The sequence below is a fragment of the Planococcus citri genome, chromosome 3 (assembly GCF_950023065.1).
Source record: "Planococcus citri chromosome 3, ihPlaCitr1.1, whole genome shotgun sequence".
NCBI classification, from domain to species: Eukaryota; Metazoa; Arthropoda; class Insecta; order Hemiptera; family Pseudococcidae; genus Planococcus; species Planococcus citri.
The window spans coordinates 44763157-44781447 of NC_088679.1; the positions used below are offsets into that span (position 1 = coordinate 44763157).

General features: G+C 33.1%; 6 protein-coding genes across 7 annotated transcripts in view; 3 read left to right on the plus strand and 3 right to left on the minus strand.

Annotated features, from left to right (window-relative positions):
- The window catches only part of Clic (chloride intracellular channel protein 5), a 29318-nt gene extending 24539 nt beyond the window's left edge, over positions 1-4779 (minus strand). The window contains exon 1 of the mRNA XM_065354722.1: positions 4417-4779. Coding sequence (XP_065210794.1) covers positions 4417-4485 — 69 coding nt within the window. The 5' untranslated portion in view covers positions 4486-4779. The remainder of the gene's footprint in view (positions 1-4416) is intronic.
- Positions 4780-5101: 322 nt separating this feature from the next.
- Positions 5102-7172, plus strand: LOC135838906 (uncharacterized). Its single transcript, XM_065354729.1, has 7 exons — positions 5102-5341; positions 5650-5727; positions 5817-5851; positions 5931-6045; positions 6131-6203; positions 6282-6422; positions 6514-7172. The coding sequence occupies exons 2-7, from the start codon at positions 5683-5685 to the stop codon at positions 6657-6659; spliced, it is 555 nt and encodes a 184-aa protein (XP_065210801.1). The 5' UTR covers positions 5102-5341; positions 5650-5682; the 3' UTR covers positions 6660-7172.
- Positions 7173-8357: 1185 nt separating this feature from the next.
- Positions 8358-10730, plus strand: cpb (F-actin-capping protein subunit beta). The gene is made up of 6 exons (XM_065354721.1): positions 8358-8667; positions 8907-9118; positions 9200-9372; positions 9445-9644; positions 9717-9978; positions 10062-10730. The coding sequence occupies exons 1-5, from the start codon at positions 8665-8667 to the stop codon at positions 9954-9956; spliced, it is 828 nt and encodes a 275-aa protein (XP_065210793.1). The 5' UTR covers positions 8358-8664; the 3' UTR covers positions 9957-9978; positions 10062-10730.
- A 41-nt stretch (positions 10731-10771) lies between these two features.
- Positions 10772-11577, minus strand: Fdx1 (Ferredoxin 1). The gene has a single exon (XM_065354733.1). The coding sequence runs from the start codon at positions 11333-11335 to the stop codon at positions 10823-10825; it is 513 nt and encodes a 170-aa protein (XP_065210805.1). The 5' UTR covers positions 11336-11577; the 3' UTR covers positions 10772-10822.
- Positions 11578-11656: 79 nt separating this feature from the next.
- On the plus strand, positions 11657-15333 carry LOC135838892 (probable ATP-dependent RNA helicase DDX23). 2 transcript variants are annotated; one of them, XM_065354711.1, is made up of 15 exons: positions 11657-11789; positions 11884-12145; positions 12211-12355; positions 12436-12587; positions 12672-12891; positions 12978-13102; positions 13176-13312; positions 13393-13526; positions 13605-13724; positions 13797-13955; positions 14035-14158; positions 14244-14359; positions 14427-14687; positions 14757-14931; positions 15000-15333. In XM_065354711.1, exons 2-15 carry the CDS (start codon positions 11904-11906, stop codon positions 15224-15226), a joined length of 2337 nt encoding a protein of 778 aa, XP_065210783.1. In that variant the 5' UTR covers positions 11657-11789; positions 11884-11903; the 3' UTR covers positions 15227-15333. The 2 variants fall into 2 exon arrangements, with proteins under 2 accessions (XP_065210783.1, XP_065210782.1); XM_065354710.1 differs by having other exon boundaries at positions 11718-12145.
- Prosbeta3 (proteasome subunit beta type-3) lies at positions 15280-16506 on the minus strand. Its single transcript, XM_065354728.1, has 5 exons — positions 16300-16506; positions 16078-16194; positions 15824-15999; positions 15486-15755; positions 15280-15414 (listed from the first exon to the last, which is right to left on the minus strand). The coding sequence occupies exons 1-5, from the start codon at positions 16300-16302 to the stop codon at positions 15366-15368; spliced, it is 615 nt and encodes a 204-aa protein (XP_065210800.1). The 5' UTR covers positions 16303-16506; the 3' UTR covers positions 15280-15365.
- Between the last annotated feature and the right edge of the window lie 1785 nt (positions 16507-18291).

Consider the following 18291-nt stretch of genomic DNA (forward strand, 5'->3'; position numbering starts at 1 on the left):
CAACTTTCTTGCGAGTAAAAAACAAAATTATGTGTAAAATCTCATTTATTTTCCTCGCACATTTGGTCAGATCGCGGAGTTATTCGTTCATACGTCATGTCCAGAAGACTTTTTTCCGTATCTCCCTCACAAACACTCCAGCACGAAGATACGAAGAATTTATGCTTCATCATTGATTCCATAATAGCTTAATAGCCTGCGATTTTTAGCTTCATGAATAACACTACAAGCGAACCGTATCTTTAAGTCGGCTTAATTTTTTATCTAATTAATTAACTTGCTTCGTGACTGAGCCCATCCAAGGTCACAGCAATAACGTTTCCATGTAGCCACAACGCTCTCGAACACTTGAACTTCGCTGATTCTCGAGACTTTACTTCACACTTGGAAAAAAAATGTATTTGACTCAACGATTCTTTTCTATATCTCAATTTTCTGCATCAAAAACTTCCCTTTCACTACATATATACCTAGACCTACTCGGACTGAAAACGAACGTATTTAATTCGCGACTTCGGAATAAAAAATCCACCTAGCGTAATAACATAAGCTGCAGGAAATGGACAAATATCGGTAACCAGTTCATTGCACTAGTTAACGCGACTTGCATTTAGAATTGGTTTCTATGTACATATTACGTGTTCATGGTGTAAATAGTCTTTCAAAACACGCTTTTATAGGTACGACTGGTTTGATGAATTAGGAAACGTCCGCATATATGTAATTGCAGGTTACTAACGTAATAAATGAAATAACATGAAAAATTTTTTCATATTCCATACTCTGCGAGTACCAAGTAAGTATTGAAAAATTATTTTTAGATAGGTACGATTATAGTAGAACGACTTTCCAACAAAAATACGGGCTTCCGCTATTGGCAAACATCGATACATTTCCAGTTAAAATTGTGCCACAAGTGACGCTTATTTTTCAAAGGATCGAGTTCTAAAAAAAAGTAGGTACGCTAATCGTATCAATTTGAATTTTTTATTCGAGTCGATTGAAATAATATTAAACCAGGAGCATAAATACAAAGCGTTTCCTTCTTTTAATCACTGAAGACACGCATCGGCAGATCTACTCAAAAATATCGAAGCTGCCACAGAAACAAGTGTTTTATCACTTCAAAAAATTAGCCTAATTGTATTTATTTTTATCATTTTTTCACGAAACGTTTTTTCCTCGCGAGATGTAACGCATCGTTGAATCATGAAACACCACTTGAGCATAATAAACTTGGGTAATTTCGATCTCATACACCAAGCTACGCGAATATAAAGTATGCAAGTGGAAGTACATTTTCGCTAATGCACACAAGCATCAAGAAGCGTATCAATTTTTCATCCGGCTGACGTCAGAAAATCGTTAAAATTTTAAGATCTGCATTTCCTCAATCATGCTTCGTAAACAAGTCCACGTGTATGGAATCACACTTGGAAGACCTCTACTACGGAAGATGAGTTTATTTTTGAACTTGAACCGAATACATTTTGCCAACAATTGCTCGTAGCTAATAATTGTTCTACAAAAATTAGTTTTCTTTCCAGCTGGATTTTTCTTCATTTTGGACGGGTACTGGGTAGTTTTCTTCCAAAAAAAACATACCATAGAAAAGCAGATTGATAATGGTGTCATAGTCACACATACTTATAGCAATGAACGGAGTGCATAAGTAATATACCTACATTTTATTATACGTAAAACGAGTTCAAAATATACATTTTAAATGTAGTAGTATGTATGTATGTATGTATGTATGTAAGCAATTTCGCGTGGTAAAATAGCAACAGCAACGCCAATGTTAAAGCTTCAACTCGCTCATACTATGAATAAGAATAATAGGTAAATCATTTAAACCGGATACGTGTTCGTTTTAAAAAAATATTTTGTACAGTGCATGAGAGAAAGTGCCCATTATTTGATATTCGAATCAATGATCACACCATACGTGTATCGCATTCGTACTTCAAAATTTTGAAAAATAGTTCATCACGTGGTAGTAAATGAATAAACATTGAACATTCTTTGCATGCAATTTCCTAAAAGGATAGAATTCTATTAAAATTTTCAGTGATTATCGTCAATTCTACATCGACCTCAGAAACAAGTATTCTCTAAATTATTCCAAAAATTATAAAACTACGCGGGGCAAAATGATTGGATCTGATCAGATCCATACATATAGCGAAGACCTGATTGGATCTAATCAGATCTGAACAGATTTTATTGATCAGACCAGACAAGGTCATGATCAGATTCGGACAATCTCTAGATCCAATTAGATCTGTTCGGACTTGATCAACTCTCTAAATTTGAAACAGTCAATTTCACTGCTTAGCAGTCACGACATTTTGCCTTTTTAAAGCAGTAGTTTTTTTTACTGCAAAACAGTGAAAAATTACTGAATTGGTCAGTAAAAAATCATTTTGACTGACCAATTCAGTAATTTTTCACTGTTTTGCAGTAAAAAAAACTACTGCTTTAAAAAGGCAAAATGTCGTGACTGCTAAGCAGTGAAATTTGACTGCTTTAAATTTAGAGAGAAGCGCAATAGGGGAGACCTGATTGGATCTATCAAAAATCGTTTTCGGGGGGGGGGGGGGTGTCGAAAAAAATGTATTATTCTTCATCACAAAAAATCGTTAAAATATCTCAAAAACAAAGCCTTCTAAAAGAAATAAAATCACGAAAAATTTGAACAAATTTCACAATTTTTCATAAAAAATAATCGATTTAAATTAAACAAAAAACAACTTTCCGACTTCAACATGAAATATCTCAAAAACAAAGCTCTAAGAGGAAAATGAATGATAACCATTCGTGGGACAGCTCTACAATCAAAAATTTTGTTTCTCTTCATTTTTTGTGGGCACATCCTGATTTTTCTTTAAAAAATTGTTTTAGAAAAAAACTAGGGCTATGATGTTTTACAAAAAAATGAAAAGAAACACAATTGTGTGAAGCATTTTGATGAATTATCATCATATAAATTAAATTATACGCAATTTTTATGACTTGATTTGAGACTTAGAGAGGGGAGGATATGCTCTCACTCCGTTATTCTAGCTCTATGTATACGGTTCTGATCAGGCCCACACAGTGATGGAAAACTTAAATTAAGTAGGTATCAGTTACAGTGCAGATTTCAACGATTTCTTCCCTAATTTTTTGTGTTCCAACTGCAGTTGCAGTCTGGTTATTATATTGATCAAAAATGATCAAAATGATCAGAGATATTTTGTGAGGCACCTTGACAAAAATATATATCATTTTATACTCTAAAAAAATGACAATATGTAGGTTGTACCAATACATCCAATGACTTCTTGGAAATTTTTCCAACAATTTCAACATAAAAAGTTGATGAAATATTGAGCTGATATCTATAGCCACTTGAATCAAAATGTACACATATTCTGCAACCTCTTTCATGTTAAATTACAAAACAATCATGAAATGAATGAAAAAACTGAAGGAATATTATGGTCTGGGTGCAGCCGAGGATTATCATATAGAGAGAGACCACGATATGGAGTACTTTTAATTACAAATAGGTGCGGTCATGAAGACTTTGAATAATGTTCAACATAGTATCAGTGAAAGTGATGTGTGAAATGCTCGCATCTTCTCACACATATTTACTCTATAAAAAAGTGCTAACGTTGCTGCAATATCCATTATCTTTCAACATGCATGTTTATTTTAATTATAATCAATCTCGCATAATTATAAGCGATTATAACCGCATATTTTAATTTTCAACGCAGGCATGCGAAGTCAAAACTCGAAAGCAGAGGCCGGCACAAATCAAAAATCAGATAGGTAGAGGTACCTAGGTCTAGGTATATTGCAAAATTATGCCGTATCAATGTAGGTATCTTTGAATACTTTGAATACTGTGAAAAATCCACGACTACCATTTAGAGGTGTTGATATTTGTAAACATTTTCCGAATTCCGATAACTCTGTTGGACGGAAATTATGTAATTTTTCATGAAAGAAGTTTTCCTGTTTGGTGATAGTCGAGTAAATATTGAATGAACGATGAAAATTCTTGAGAAACAAAAAGGGCCGAAAGTTGGATTATTTGAAATTGATTAATGATTATGCTCAAAAATGACAATATCATTAATCATTACTGCAAACGAAATCAAAGTTTACAATATTTAGATTTAGAAGCAATTTTAACATGAAAACGACAGCAAAATATCTACAAATAATACACTTGACGAATCTATTTCCAGTCAAATCAATCTTTTTTATGCTTTTTAAAAAGCTCAAAATCGAAACAAAATAGGTGAAATACAGAGTACACAAAGCTCTCAAATCCATTCATCAAAGCCACCGAGTTCATTTCCAACATACACCTAACAACTTGATGAAAATGTTTCAATTAAGAATAAAACTGTGTTTTACCTTAATAATTAATTCTATTTCTGGAACGTTTCCGTTCTCCGTACCATTTTGGAGGGAATCATCCGACATTGTGACAGGTATCTGAATATACTTTTCGACGATGAAGAAAATATAATTTACATTACGCGAAAAATACAAAAGAGAAGAAAAATCTTCAAAATTCTATTAGCGAAATGGAAGACGAGCACAAACACAATTCAATCACAAAAACAAACACTTCAGAGCGGCAACACAACACGGCAATAATTCCGACAATGCAACAATAATAAATAAATAAAAATAATAGAAATTATTTCATACAGTCGTAGTCGAAGTTCAAATTACTATTGAATTTGAATAATTTGAATTGAATGAGATTGAGAAGAATGAGAACGAGAATAGCGATTGTCAACGACAAAAAACTGCCAAGCACGGAGCGCCGAAGAAGAAAGCAAAAGTAAACTTTCGAATCAGTAATATTACTCTTCTAAAAAAGTATGAATTACGAGTACTTACTACACGAACGCGTAGTACCATAAGGATTGATATTGTGGTATCAATTTTCATTCAAAAACAATTAGGTAGGTACCTATCTGTTCGATTCAAGGAAAATTCAAGTTTACCAACATCATTTTCATAATAGTTTTATTGTATGCGTACCTCATCGGTAACACTGAAATAAGCAAACTAAAAAATGATAAAAGTAATGAGTAATTATTGCGTTTTTATGCAATCCATCGTAACCGATAACAAGTGAGATCAAGAACAAAATTTCAATAAGAAGCCTTATAAAATTATTCGTGGGTTCAGTCTATATTCTCAAGTTTTTTTTTGATATGATATCATTTAAGTTTTCGCCTGATGTGAAATTTACATCCGGATATTCGTACGTGCCATAATAATCGCTACTTCATTGATTTGTCTGCAAAACTATTTCAATTCTAAGGTATCGTTTTACTCATTTACTAATCGTTTATCACATTACGTAACCAGCCTCCTTTTTGCGTATTAAAATGTCCGAAAAAAAGATACGATGTCGTTAGTCGTTCTGTCTGTAATATCAGTCTACATGATTCTCCTTACTATATTCTTTACACTTTAGGGTGGCTGGAATAAAATAGTGTGTTTCGTATTTTTGTAGATACTAGATATATTTGATAATCATTTCAAGAACATTCATTATGGCGTCCTCTACTTTGAATTTCTTGGATACTTATAGCAAAATTCACGTGTGTTTGTCTTGTTTGATTGCAGGAATTACGTAGAATAGTATTTTAAAGAAACACCATGGGATTGATCGATTATAATCAGTTGCCTAACCTCGATTTGTTCGTAAGTTAACATTCTTTCAATATCATTTCAACTTACCTATTTATGAGTATTCATTCGGCAATAATTTTGGATCTTTTTGTTTGTTTTAGGGAATCTTCTTCTTTCACTTCGTTTTATCCACATGGTAAGATTTTCTGTTTTTGTATCGTAATTGATTCATTCAATTTAATTATAAATCTTCTAATGATGTTTGTTGCATATAGGGCTGTGTTTGGACGTTGGAGTCCTGAAGCCTACACATATTATAACGCGGTACTCTTATTTGTCCTGATTTGGTGTATAAAAGATAGTAATCAAAATGAAATTCCGTTGATTTTGGTAGGTATTTTAAGAATGATACCTGTGTCATTTCTTGGAGTTTGTACCTGCTTGTGCAAATCGTTCATTTATATTTTTGTTTTAGGCTATTCGTGTCAACATAATATCAATTATATTCGATTTCCTTATTATAATCACTTGTTTTCCGCATCCGTTGTGTAAGTAATGCTGTATAGGGTTTTGTTTTCGTATCGTTATCATTTTACTAAGAAGATATCTTTTTTGTTACGTTTTAGGGGAAAGTTTATTCAGTTACCTGGGTGGCCTCTTCAATTTGTTGTTAAGGTTCATTACAATCCCTTTACTGAGTAAATTATGCAGTGATAAAACCGGAGGATTGAATGATGGCCTACCTTCTGTTCTTTCTCCCATATTTGGTAATTATGATTATCAAATTAATTCGCATCAATAGTCATTATACAATGAGCAGAGAATTTTAATTATTAATACCTATGTTGTAATTTGTAGGTGCTGATTACGGAAGCACTGTTCGCGACCCATATGAAAATATTGATAGTGTGCCACATCAAAGTTACCCTAAATCGGAACCTGTGATCACTCCTCCGGGAGCATCTTATTCCTTCACCAGTAATCCGCCCACTTACCAGGCATAATCTTGAAAATGCACTGATTTTATTTTTATTTCTAATCATTTTTATGTTTATATCTTAATTCTTCATTTTACAATTCCTGCGAGTCACTATAATAATATTTTGTTAATTTGTAAGAATTCTAATTTTACATGTACTCGTATATTTTGTTTAAAGAAGATAATTCCGTTTGCCAGAAATCGTGTTCGTACATTGAGTGGAAATGATTTTTATGTAGTTTAATTCTGTTATGGTAATATTCTTTACCCGGTGTGTAGATCTCAAAAATCAAGATTTTTTGTTACTTTGATAAATTTTGAAGCATTTATTCCGTTTTCAATGTTTTCATTTTGATTGAACAAATAATTGGATTTTTTCGTTATTTATTTATTTTTTTTTTTTGTAGACAATAACTTACCTGATGTTTATACCTATGCTTTCTCATGAGATCATAATTTAATAATTATATGATAATGGTTCTTTTACATTTGTATATTTTTAATATTATCTACTCGAATAAAAAGTTTTACAACCGAATCTGCTTGATGTGCATATTTTCATTTCTTGTGGCCTCAGCATTAAGAAATCTCAGATTTCAACTTGATTATTGGCAGAATGACTGCTTTCAAAAACAATCGGTATAATCGCCGGCTGGTTTGAGTTGTCGTTACTATAGGTATTTCCAAATATCTAGTTTTGCACTCGCAGTTCGTATTCGACTATTTGCATTCAATTTTTTGATTGAATAAATTATAATAAGATGGCTCAACTCCTTATTAGTAAATATCTCATGAATAATTATGTTGAAACAGAATTATTGAAAAGTTCTGATCACTGACCATTACGTTATTTAATTTCATCAGGAAATGAACTAAGAAACCTGCAGATGACAAAATGTTTTCACTATTGGTAATGGTAATGGTAAGCAATCGGCATGAAGCAAATTCATGCACTTGACAAGTTGACAAGCTTCGAACTTCAACTTGACGTACAAAGCAGTGTGGAAATTCATAGAGGAATGGGATGTCAGATGTGACTACTTTAGAATTGAGTACCTAGGTATTTGATTCGAAAAAGTACTATTGCTAATACTGGTCATTTATCCAGGCCACCAGGGTTTCTACTTTCTACAATTTTTTAAAATAATGCATTTAGAGCTCTACGAGTAGTTGTATCAACTAGACTAGCTGAAACTGAAAGATATTGATATAGGTATTTCATTGATCGTATTGAAAAATCCGAAGAGCAGAATTTTATTTTTAATATTTTTATTACATTTTGATTTTTCTCAAAATACCTAAGGTACATGGGCATGCTAATTGCTAATTTACTGAATTAAATATAAAATTGAAATCAGAATTATTTCAGACAGATAAGTGAGTACTGACACTGACTACTGAGTACTGGAAGTGGGAAGGAAGAAACAATTAATGAAACAATAAAATTTTGAAAAACTAAAAACTGGATGGGAAGGAAATTGAAATTAGAATATAAATGACAATAATTGTATACTTTAATCGCATTGGATAACTAACTAATCAATGTAGCTGCAAAACAAAAGGAAAACTTATTTTATATTTTTTTAATAATTGAAAAAATTAAAATCATAAAATGACAAAGTTTCGCCGTGACGTCAGAAGAAAGTTTGACGCAACAGAAAGAACCTACCTTGCATACTGTATTCTTTCCGAGCTTTACGTCATTTTTGTAAAAATGCGTGGTACGCTGTCGTTGTGGCGCTGTAGTGGTAATCTTCACTTCTTGAATTGAATTCTCTTTACTTCCCAACTCCACAATTTTTATTCGAGATTTTGATCTATGTATATGTAGCCTAAATAAATGTTAACCAAATGAATACCGATCGGATTACCTGCCTGTGTTTTTCATTATGAGCAATCATTTCTGGTGGAAGTTGTGAATCATTCCTGTAATTTTTTCGATTGTAATACGTACAATCTTACATTATTTATTTATTTTTCTTTCTTTTCTTTCTATATAATATACGGTCAATTATATCCAATACTTCATAATGGTAAGTCATTAATTTCTTTAATTATATGTTGATTTATATTTACTTTATGCATTGTTGTTTATTTTGTTCACGTTTCACTTATTTTCGGTCTTTAAAAATTTTCTAGTCAACTTTTAGCCTTATCTTCTCTCTTCAAGGCGAATATCATTTGTCGAAATGATTGAGATTTCCTTCGTTCTATTGTACTTAATGAATCATTTGATAATCGTCTAATTCTCACTGTTATTTGTCATTTTCAGACTGAACTACAAATGGATTGTGCATTGGATTTAATGCGGCGACTCCCACCGCAACAAATCGAGAAAAATTTGAGTGATTTGATTGATATTGTACCAAGCCTCTGCGAGGATTTGCTCTCTTCTGTTGATCAGCCTTTGAAAATCGCCCGCGATAAAGAATCTGGTAAAGATTACTTGTTATGTGATTACAACAGAGATGGAGATTCTTACAGGTACGCGATGCTGTTTTATTGAGTTTAAAATTGACACGTTAGATTACCAATGCATAAAATTGAAACCGAATTTTAACGCAGATCTCCTTGGAGTAATTCTTATGATCCACCTTTGGAAGACGGTTCAATGCCCTCTGAAAGGTTACGCAAACTAGAAATTGACGCCAATTATGCTTTTGATCAATATCGTGAGATGTATTTTGATGGAGGTGTTTCATCGGTATATCTTTGGGATCTCGAACACGGTTTCGCTGGTATTTATCAGCTCTATTGAAAAATATATATGCCAAATAATTTCAAAGTATACTTATAGTTCGTTATTCCAGGTGTTATATTAATCAAAAAAGCTGGAGATGGCTCCAAAAAAATTAAAGGATGTTGGGATTCAATCCATGTTGTCGAAGTGCAAGAAAAATCAAGCGGAAGAAATGCTCATTATAAATTAACATCCACTACCATGTTATGGCTGCAAACAAATAAAATTTCATCAGGAACTATGAATCTTGGTGGAAGTTTAACGAGACAGGTAATTTCACACTCAAAGACGAGTACAAATCAAGTGATCTACATTTTCTTCATACAATTTTATTTTTCATAGATTGAGCAAGACGCAAGCGTATCAGAATCCAGTCCCCATATCGCTAATATCGGTCGTTTAGTTGAAGATATGGAGAATAAAATACGAAATACTCTCAATGACATTTACTTTGGGAAAACTAAAGATATTTTGAATGGTTTACGTAGTGTTCAGCAATTATCCGATAAGGGTCCCCAAGAAGCTTTGAAACAAGATTTAGCAAATGCTCTTCAAAGAAGACAAGCGAAAACTGAAAATTAGTAAATTGTGATGTTTATTATAGGTACTTGGATTGTCGTTTTGTTTTTCTCAGCTTCTGGATGTTAAGTCAGAACATGAGAATTAATATTACTGTTCTTGTTTCAGGTTATTATGAAACTGTTAACAATTTTTGTTAATATGTTTTCGTCCCCTTGTTGAAGCCATTTAAATGGAATTATTGGCATATTGTTATGCATTGGAATCGTATTTTGTACTTTTTTTTCTGGACGAAACGTGTTCATGGTGCGAAACTGTATGAATTTCGAATTCCATGTCCCTTTTGAGTTTTTTTTTTTCAATGTATTTTATATACCATACCGAATTTTCAATCTTACTTTAACGAGTATTATTTTTTTTGTTAAATTTCAATATTTATTGTTCCAGTAGCAATCGAATTTTGTGTGTTGAAACTTTCGCTTAAGCGTCAATTCTGTGATAAAAATATTAGGATCATTTCTTATATATCCGTAATCTTCAAATGAAAGTTTGTATTGAAATTTTTGTTATTTTTAGTCCACAGATTGCTTAAAATCTTGATATTTTCGGTGATTTTCAAATCGAGCCTTTTGAATTGTATTTCGATGTCTATATTCAGTAATTAGAAATTAGTTAATCATAGTTTAATTTCACAACTCATTTTTTAAAATTTTCGTTACGTTTACAATTGATCATTGTTGAGTACGTTCAAATGTTTACTATATATTTTAAAGTTATCTTCGTAGTATATTCATAATCATATGTATTCTATTGTAATATAATTTGTTTTTATTATTACCTTACGTTTCTTTTTTCTAAAACTGAAATTAAAAACCAGATAAAACAAAGAGCACATTTATTTCAACAATATTACAGTAACACGAGATAAATCAATGAGGTTTAGGTTTATGACCATCTACATAGAAATTACGTGTTGCTAAAGGTAATGATATCTCCATTCCATCCAACTCTTTGGTTAGAATTATTTGACACCCTAGTCTTGAATTTTCTTTTAAAAATGGTGCCATATCAAGAAGATCTTCTTCCTTTTCTTCGGCAGCAGGTAATTTACCCAACGATTCAAAGTCAACGTAACAGTGACAAGTTGTACATGCCAAAGATGCTTCGCAAGCACCTTCCATTTCGATGTTATATCTGTGAGCCAAGTATAACAAGTTGTCACCAATCTTCCCTTTGATGTGAAACCGGTTGTCTTTTTTATCGATAAAAGTGACATTCACTATTTCATTTTCATTTTTCGGATCCTTCCATTCATATTCACCGTGGAACAGAATGCTCGTGCAATGAATATTTTCGCGCTTTGTAACAACCGGACGAAAATGAGAGATGATACGCTTCTTGGTCGAAATCACCGTGTTATTTAAATACTTGAAGTTTCGCATAATGGTAAAGAAAATATCAAGTTTTCGTCAACTTACGAACATTTTTCTCGAAAATTTTTCTATACGATTCATCCATTAGGGGAATATAACAAATCGCGGATCAATGACTTTTGCAGAAAATTCAAATTCAACGCATCTCATTGAAACTAGAAGACTCCAACGTAAAATAAAAAATATTTCACTTCAAATTCGATCGGCAAACATAAAATTAATCATTCATTCTCTCTCGTTATCAGTTTCCATTTTATTTTTGTTATCATTATAAAAACACAAAATTTCGATCTTGAAGAACACTCTTAAGGGTGTTCATATAGTGGCAAGTTTCAAATTGTTTTTTGGAGAATGCAATTTGCCTCTTTTATCAAAAATTTTGTTTATCAGAGCTTTTTTCAAAGTTCCAGAATCCAGATTCAAGTCTCGTGATGTATTATAAGTTTTGATTTCATCAATCAACGTAATTGAATATTAATCCCGTGCTATGAATTGATTGAATTGTTATTTATATGTGAAATTTACTATCGTTGTCTTCACCCAGCTTATTTTTTTAGAGGTTGTTTCAACAGTAAATATGGGTCTCAGAAGAAGCAGAAGTCGAAGTAGAGATCGACATGAAAAAGAAAGACGCAGATCTCGATCGAGGGATCGTTACAAAAGGGATCGACATCGTTCCAGAAGTAGAGATCGAGATCGTGAACGTGATCGTGCTAGAAGTCGTAGCCATGAAAAAGAACGAGATGAAAAGAGTCACAAAGACAGAGATACCGAAAAAAGTCATAAAGATAAATCTGATCGGAAAAAGTCGCCTCTCACGTAAGTAATTTCTTGATAATGCTGACCGTTATTGTAACAATTTCTGTAAACTTTGTATAATTTAGGGATAGGAGTGATATGCCATCGAAAAGTAAAGCAGCTGAAGAAGAAGAGGAAGAAACAGAGGGGAAATCGCATCCCAAAAAAGAGCCTCTATCTCTAGATGAACTGCTTGCTCGCAAAAAAGCCGAAGAAGCTGCTCGGAGCAAAGTAAGTTTCAGTCAAAAACGTATTTGGACGTTTCTTTTTTGGAAACTACATTAATATTTTTCTTATTCGGGTGATTACAGCCTAAATTTTTGACTAAAGAAGAAAGAGCTGCAGAAGCTTTGCGGAAACGTCAAGAAGAAGTAGACAAAATGCGTAAGAAAATGGATGAAGAAAGGAAAAAACGAAACGAATTTGCTCAAGCCAGCTCTGAATCTAGAAAAGAAGAAATGAGGTATGTAATTCCTACTTTTTGTTTAGAGTTGGGTATGTAAAATTTTCAGTTATGAATGTATTTCGTTTTACTGCAAACCTTTAGAGCCCGTGATCGAGAAAGAGAGAGGAAAGAAGCTCTTGAAGAAAAAGAAATTTTTAAAGACAGAGAAAGAGAATCTGAAGCTATCAGAGAACGTTATTTGGGATTAATTAAAAAAAAACGAAGGGTTAGAAGACTTAACGATCGTAAATTTGTTTTTGATTGGGATGCTTCTGAAGACACATCAATCGATTACAATAATTTATATAAAGAGAGGCATCAGGTATGTAATTGCGTGAAAAGTCTTGTGAAGTTCTATTACCCAATAATTTAGAGTACCTACCTATTGAAAAACTGTGTTTAATTTAGGTTCAATTCTTTGGACGTGGCCATGTTGCTGGTATTGATATTAAAGCTCAAAAACGAGATCAGTCTAAATTTTATGGTGAACTATTGGAAAAACGTCGAACTGAAGCAGAAAAGGAACAAGAAAAGTAGTTTTTTACCATTAGATCCTATTAAGGCTGATTTTGAAAATACTGATCATTATCTGTAATCGTGTTTCAGGGTGAGATTGAAAAAGGTTAAAAAGCGCGAAGAAAAACAAAAATGGGACGATCGGCATTGGACGGAAAAGAATTATGATGAAATGACCGAAAGAGATTGGAGAATATTCAGAGAAGATTATAACATTACTATTAAAGGTGCAGTATCATTTAATGTATAGAAAAGGCTTTCTTGTTCATCTGAATTATACGTATTTTTTGTTATTTCTTCAATACAGGTGGAAAAATTCCGGATCCTATTCGTAATTGGAAGGAATCCAAGATTCCTGAAGAAATATTGGATATTATTCATAAAATTGATTATAAAGAACCCACTCCCATTCAGAGACAAGCAATTCCTATTGGCTTACAGGTTGGTTTTCACATTTAGAAATTTTATTGCGCAATATTATTCCTCAGTTTTTGATGTTTTTTTGTTCGATCTTTTCAGAACAGAGATATTATTGGTGTGGCTGAAACCGGTTCCGGTAAAACATTAGCTTTCCTAATTCCTCTTCTTGTATGGATTCAATCCTTACCCAAAATTGAAAGAAACGAAGATGCTGATCAAGTGCGTACTTATTTTTTAAAATTTAATAATTCATCGATGAGAAATTTCTGATAATATTTCAAATATTTTTAGGGTCCTTATGCTATCATTATGGCTCCAACAAGAGAATTAGCTCAACAAATCGAAGAAGAGACCAATAAATTTGGTCAACCTTTGAGTATTCGTACTGTATGTGTTGTTGGTGGTCTTTCTCGAGAAGAGCAAGGTTTTAGGTTGAGACTCGGTTGTGAGGTAAATTATGAACATTAATCAGAGTATTTTCACTTACACGATTCTATTGGTTTTATTTACAAGTGAATATTGATTTCAGATTGTAATTGCTACTCCTGGTCGTTTGATTGACGTTTTGGAAAACCGTTATTTAGTACTGAATCAGTGTACTTACATTGTCTTGGACGAAGCGGATCGTATGATAGATATGGGTTTTGAACCGGGTATGATTTTTATTATGAATTCATATAAAGTATTGGTATTACTGCATGTGATTTGAATTTTGAAATATTTCGTTAATGATTTCAGATGTGCAGAAAATTCTAGAATACATGCCTGTCACCAACTTGAAACCGGATACGGAAGATGCCGAAGATGAAACCAAACTTTTGGCAAATTATCACTCGAAGAAGAAGTATAGACAAGTAAGTTGCTTCGTTAGTAATAAAGAAATGATACATATTGAAATTTCATTTTAAAATCTGCTTTCAGACGGTCATGTTTACCGCAACTATGCCTCCAGCCGTTGAAAGACTTGCTCGCACTTACCTTAGAAGACCTGCTGTTGTTTACATCGGTTCCATTGGTAAACCCACAGAACGAACGGAACAAATAGTCTACATGGTTACAGAGCAAGACAAACGACGCAAATTGATGGAACTACTGAATCGTGGAGTTGAACCACCGATCATCATTTTTGTCAATCAAAAGAAAGGCGCCGATGTATTGGCCAAAGGACTTGAAAAATTGGGAGTACGTATTCCGCATTTTACGAATGATTGTGTTTCTTTCACTTATTCATTCTTTCGCTCTGTTTTACAGTATAATGCTTGCACACTTCATGGTGGTAAAGGACAAGAGCAGAGAGAGTACGCTTTATCCAGTCTTAAAGGCGGTACTAAAGATATTTTGGTGGCCACTGACGTTGCTGGTCGTGGTATCGACATTAAAGACGTTTCCATGGTTATTAACTACGATATGGCGAAGAGCATTGAAGGTATAACGATTCGCAGAATACTTGTACTCACTATTTGGCTGATACCTAATAACTCGTTTTGTTTTCAGATTACACTCATCGTATTGGACGTACCGGTCGTGCTGGCAAGACTGGTGTAGCTATTTCATTCTTGACTAAAGAAGATTCTCCTCTATTTTACGATTTGAAGCAAACAATTATGAGCAGTCCTGTCTCTACATGTCCGCCAGAATTATTAAATCACCCCGATGCGCAGCATAAACCTGGTACTGTTTTGATACCGAAGAAACGAAGAGAAGAAAAAATATTTGCGTGATTGAAATTCCGATGCTGTTTATTCATATTTTTTAAATTCCAAAACAAAACGAATGTAAAAAGATGTTCTTTATTTTATAAAATATATAAGGATAATTTATAACATAATACGCCAATTTCTTTGCCGAACAATAATTATTTCAATCCATTCTCGTTTTTATGTGCTTAATCGTAATCTTGTCTTTCTCACTGAAACCACGAAATGGAATATTACTTCAATGACAAATGAAAAATAACACACCATTAACGAGCATACTCACATTATATGCACAACGGCTCCCCATCCAGATACGGCATCACGATCACAAGCGTTCACTAAAGCTTGCGAGATAGTTTCAAATAAATCATCTGGCTCCAAGTTCGGTTCATACAGCACTTCACACATACCATAAAGTTGACTACCGCAAGTACCAGCAACAACAAAATCATCTGGTTGGGTTATACATCCGATAACATCCATTGCTGCAATAAACGGTTCGAGATTTTCATCCAAACCAGCCACAACTGGTTCAATGAAATATGGTCCAAATCTACAGAAAACAAAATTAAATTGGATGTCTTGATTTTTGTGAAATATTTCACACTGTTGAGCAAATACCTTCTCTCGTATAACAAATTAGATAACATAGCAGTGAACGCTTTAGGTGACATACGACGTCCTTCTTTCAATTCATACAAATTTTGACGGAATTTCAATCGTTGATGAACAGTTTGAGTATCTGTAGCCAAACCAGGTAACCCAACGAATAAATGCGGGGACATTTCAAAAATTTTCTGAAACAAAATAAATTGCATTACAATGAAAAATCAATTACCAACAGACACCAAACGGAAGTTGATCGAGAGGCTCACCGGAAAATTGACTGAAAGTGTTTGGGCTTGAATACCAAATCTCTTATCTGATGCTACTGCTACACAATTTTTTCCTTTCATGGCAACAACTGCCCCGCCGTTATAAGCTAAAATGGACTATTAAAAACATACTTCATTAGAATACTTTTCCCTGATAACAGATCATATGCACTATGCACTGATCCATTAAAACAACGCACATCAAACATCAAAACCACTTACCATTTTGATTCAATCGCAAAAGACTGGGACTGGAATACGACAATAAGGACCTTCCAAGTTGATATTTCAGAAAGAAACAATTCTTCAAATTAGATTCTGGATTCAAATTTCAATTTTTTCATACTCATTCAAAATCAAAATACTCATTCGGTGACTTCGCAGAATGTTGAAGCTTGAAGAGTTTGTTCATGTTCCTCCCTCCGCCCTCAACCCTTTCAGAAATGACAACAGATTACACAGAAAGCCGCATGCGACGTTGCAAAGGCAACAGAGCATCAATGAATTTGGGTTTACAAAGTAGTCGTTTGGGTCAGCTGCGGCAGCAAAACAAAAATTTGAACAGCGATAAAAATTCAATGCGAAATTGTGTCAAAAAGTTCATTGCCCGCCCACCTACCTCTCCTTTCCCCTTTCCTAACTTTTTTCAATGTTGTTATTTTGTTATCATCAAACAACAAAAAATTTCCAAAAATTTATCCACCGGTAGCCGCCTTCTTTTCTTTTTTTGGTTCGTAAATAAAAAAATGTGTGTAAATTTTAATTTTGATAACAAAATGAATAGGTTAGGGAAATGATTTTTAACATAAGCTACCAATTTTAAAACATAAAACCGAAGCGCTTTCGTAACTCAGAATACAAATTGTAAAATGAGGTAAGTCCGAATACTTACCCATGTTTTGAGGTTTTTCCGGTTTTGTCAAGTTTTATAGTTTCTGCATTTTTCACTTGCAGTTATAAACGTATTCAAAGTTGCCTCGATCAAGATGAAGAAGAAGATTGCCAACCTTCCTCAAAGAAATTCAGAACTGAAAATGAACAAAGCTTAAATTTCAATGATCCGCCAGCCTCTATTTTCAACAATTTCAAAATTCCTCGTCGAAGAAATGAACAAAAATTTGCTTCTGATGATCTATTGATGAGTACGGTATCTCCCATTACTCCACCTGTTCCTAAGTTTGAAAATACTTCTAGAAACACGGATAATTTTGCTACGAAAGCTGTTATTGATGATAGTACTGTAAAACTGGACGATAAAACTGCAAAATTAGTAAGCTATAACTTACATTTTTTTTAACATTGTAAAAAGCGTAAGTTAATGGGTAAATTTTTGTACTTTTCTTCTAGAAATATTACCGTTGCAACGAATGTCATTTAAATTTATCTGGTCAAGTAACGTTGGATGCCCATTACGCTGGAGCACGACATGCAAAAAAAGTATGTAAATTTCTTGAGAATTTTCTCTCATTGTATGTAGTATGAGATATACCTTAAGACCTTTTTTAAATCTGTGTATATGCGTGTATCTTGTATTATAGTTGAAAGAATGTACCGGGTACTTTGTGAGCATTTTATTACCATTTAAGAAGTATTTTGTAATAAAAACTACGAGACATCTTTTCTCAGGGCGTATAATAACATATTCGTTGACATGACAGAAAGGTAATAATACATATATTCAATACGAAACCGTTACTTTGAAAAGATACATACATAAAGCAACGTTGCCAGTTATAACAAGTACATCACAATCTAACTTTGAACTTTTACTTCTAGCTATATTGGCGTAATTATGGCGGAGGAGGTGCCGTTTCACTGCCCCAACTGTCTCGGCGCGAGGCACGAGAAGAGGGACAGTTCCACAGACACCCCCTGCCCCGACTCGACTAGTAAAAAACACTCGAATAGAAAAATAAGTAAAAAAAAATATCACAAATTAACTTATAAGAAGTAGTCTTGATTTCTATTCATACAACTCTTTTTATAATACGTCGAGTCGCAAAAAAAAAACAATAACAAAATACTGAACCATAATTAAGGGAATTTGTCTCGATTATCCTAGAGGTATCACATTAGAAAAATAAAAAAAAATAATAGTAAGAAACAACATATCACTTGTAGAACACAAAAACAATTTCGTTCAGTCGAACTTATGATTAATAAAGAGAAACAAAACAACGATAGTAATAGAAATAATAACTATAAAAAGATGAA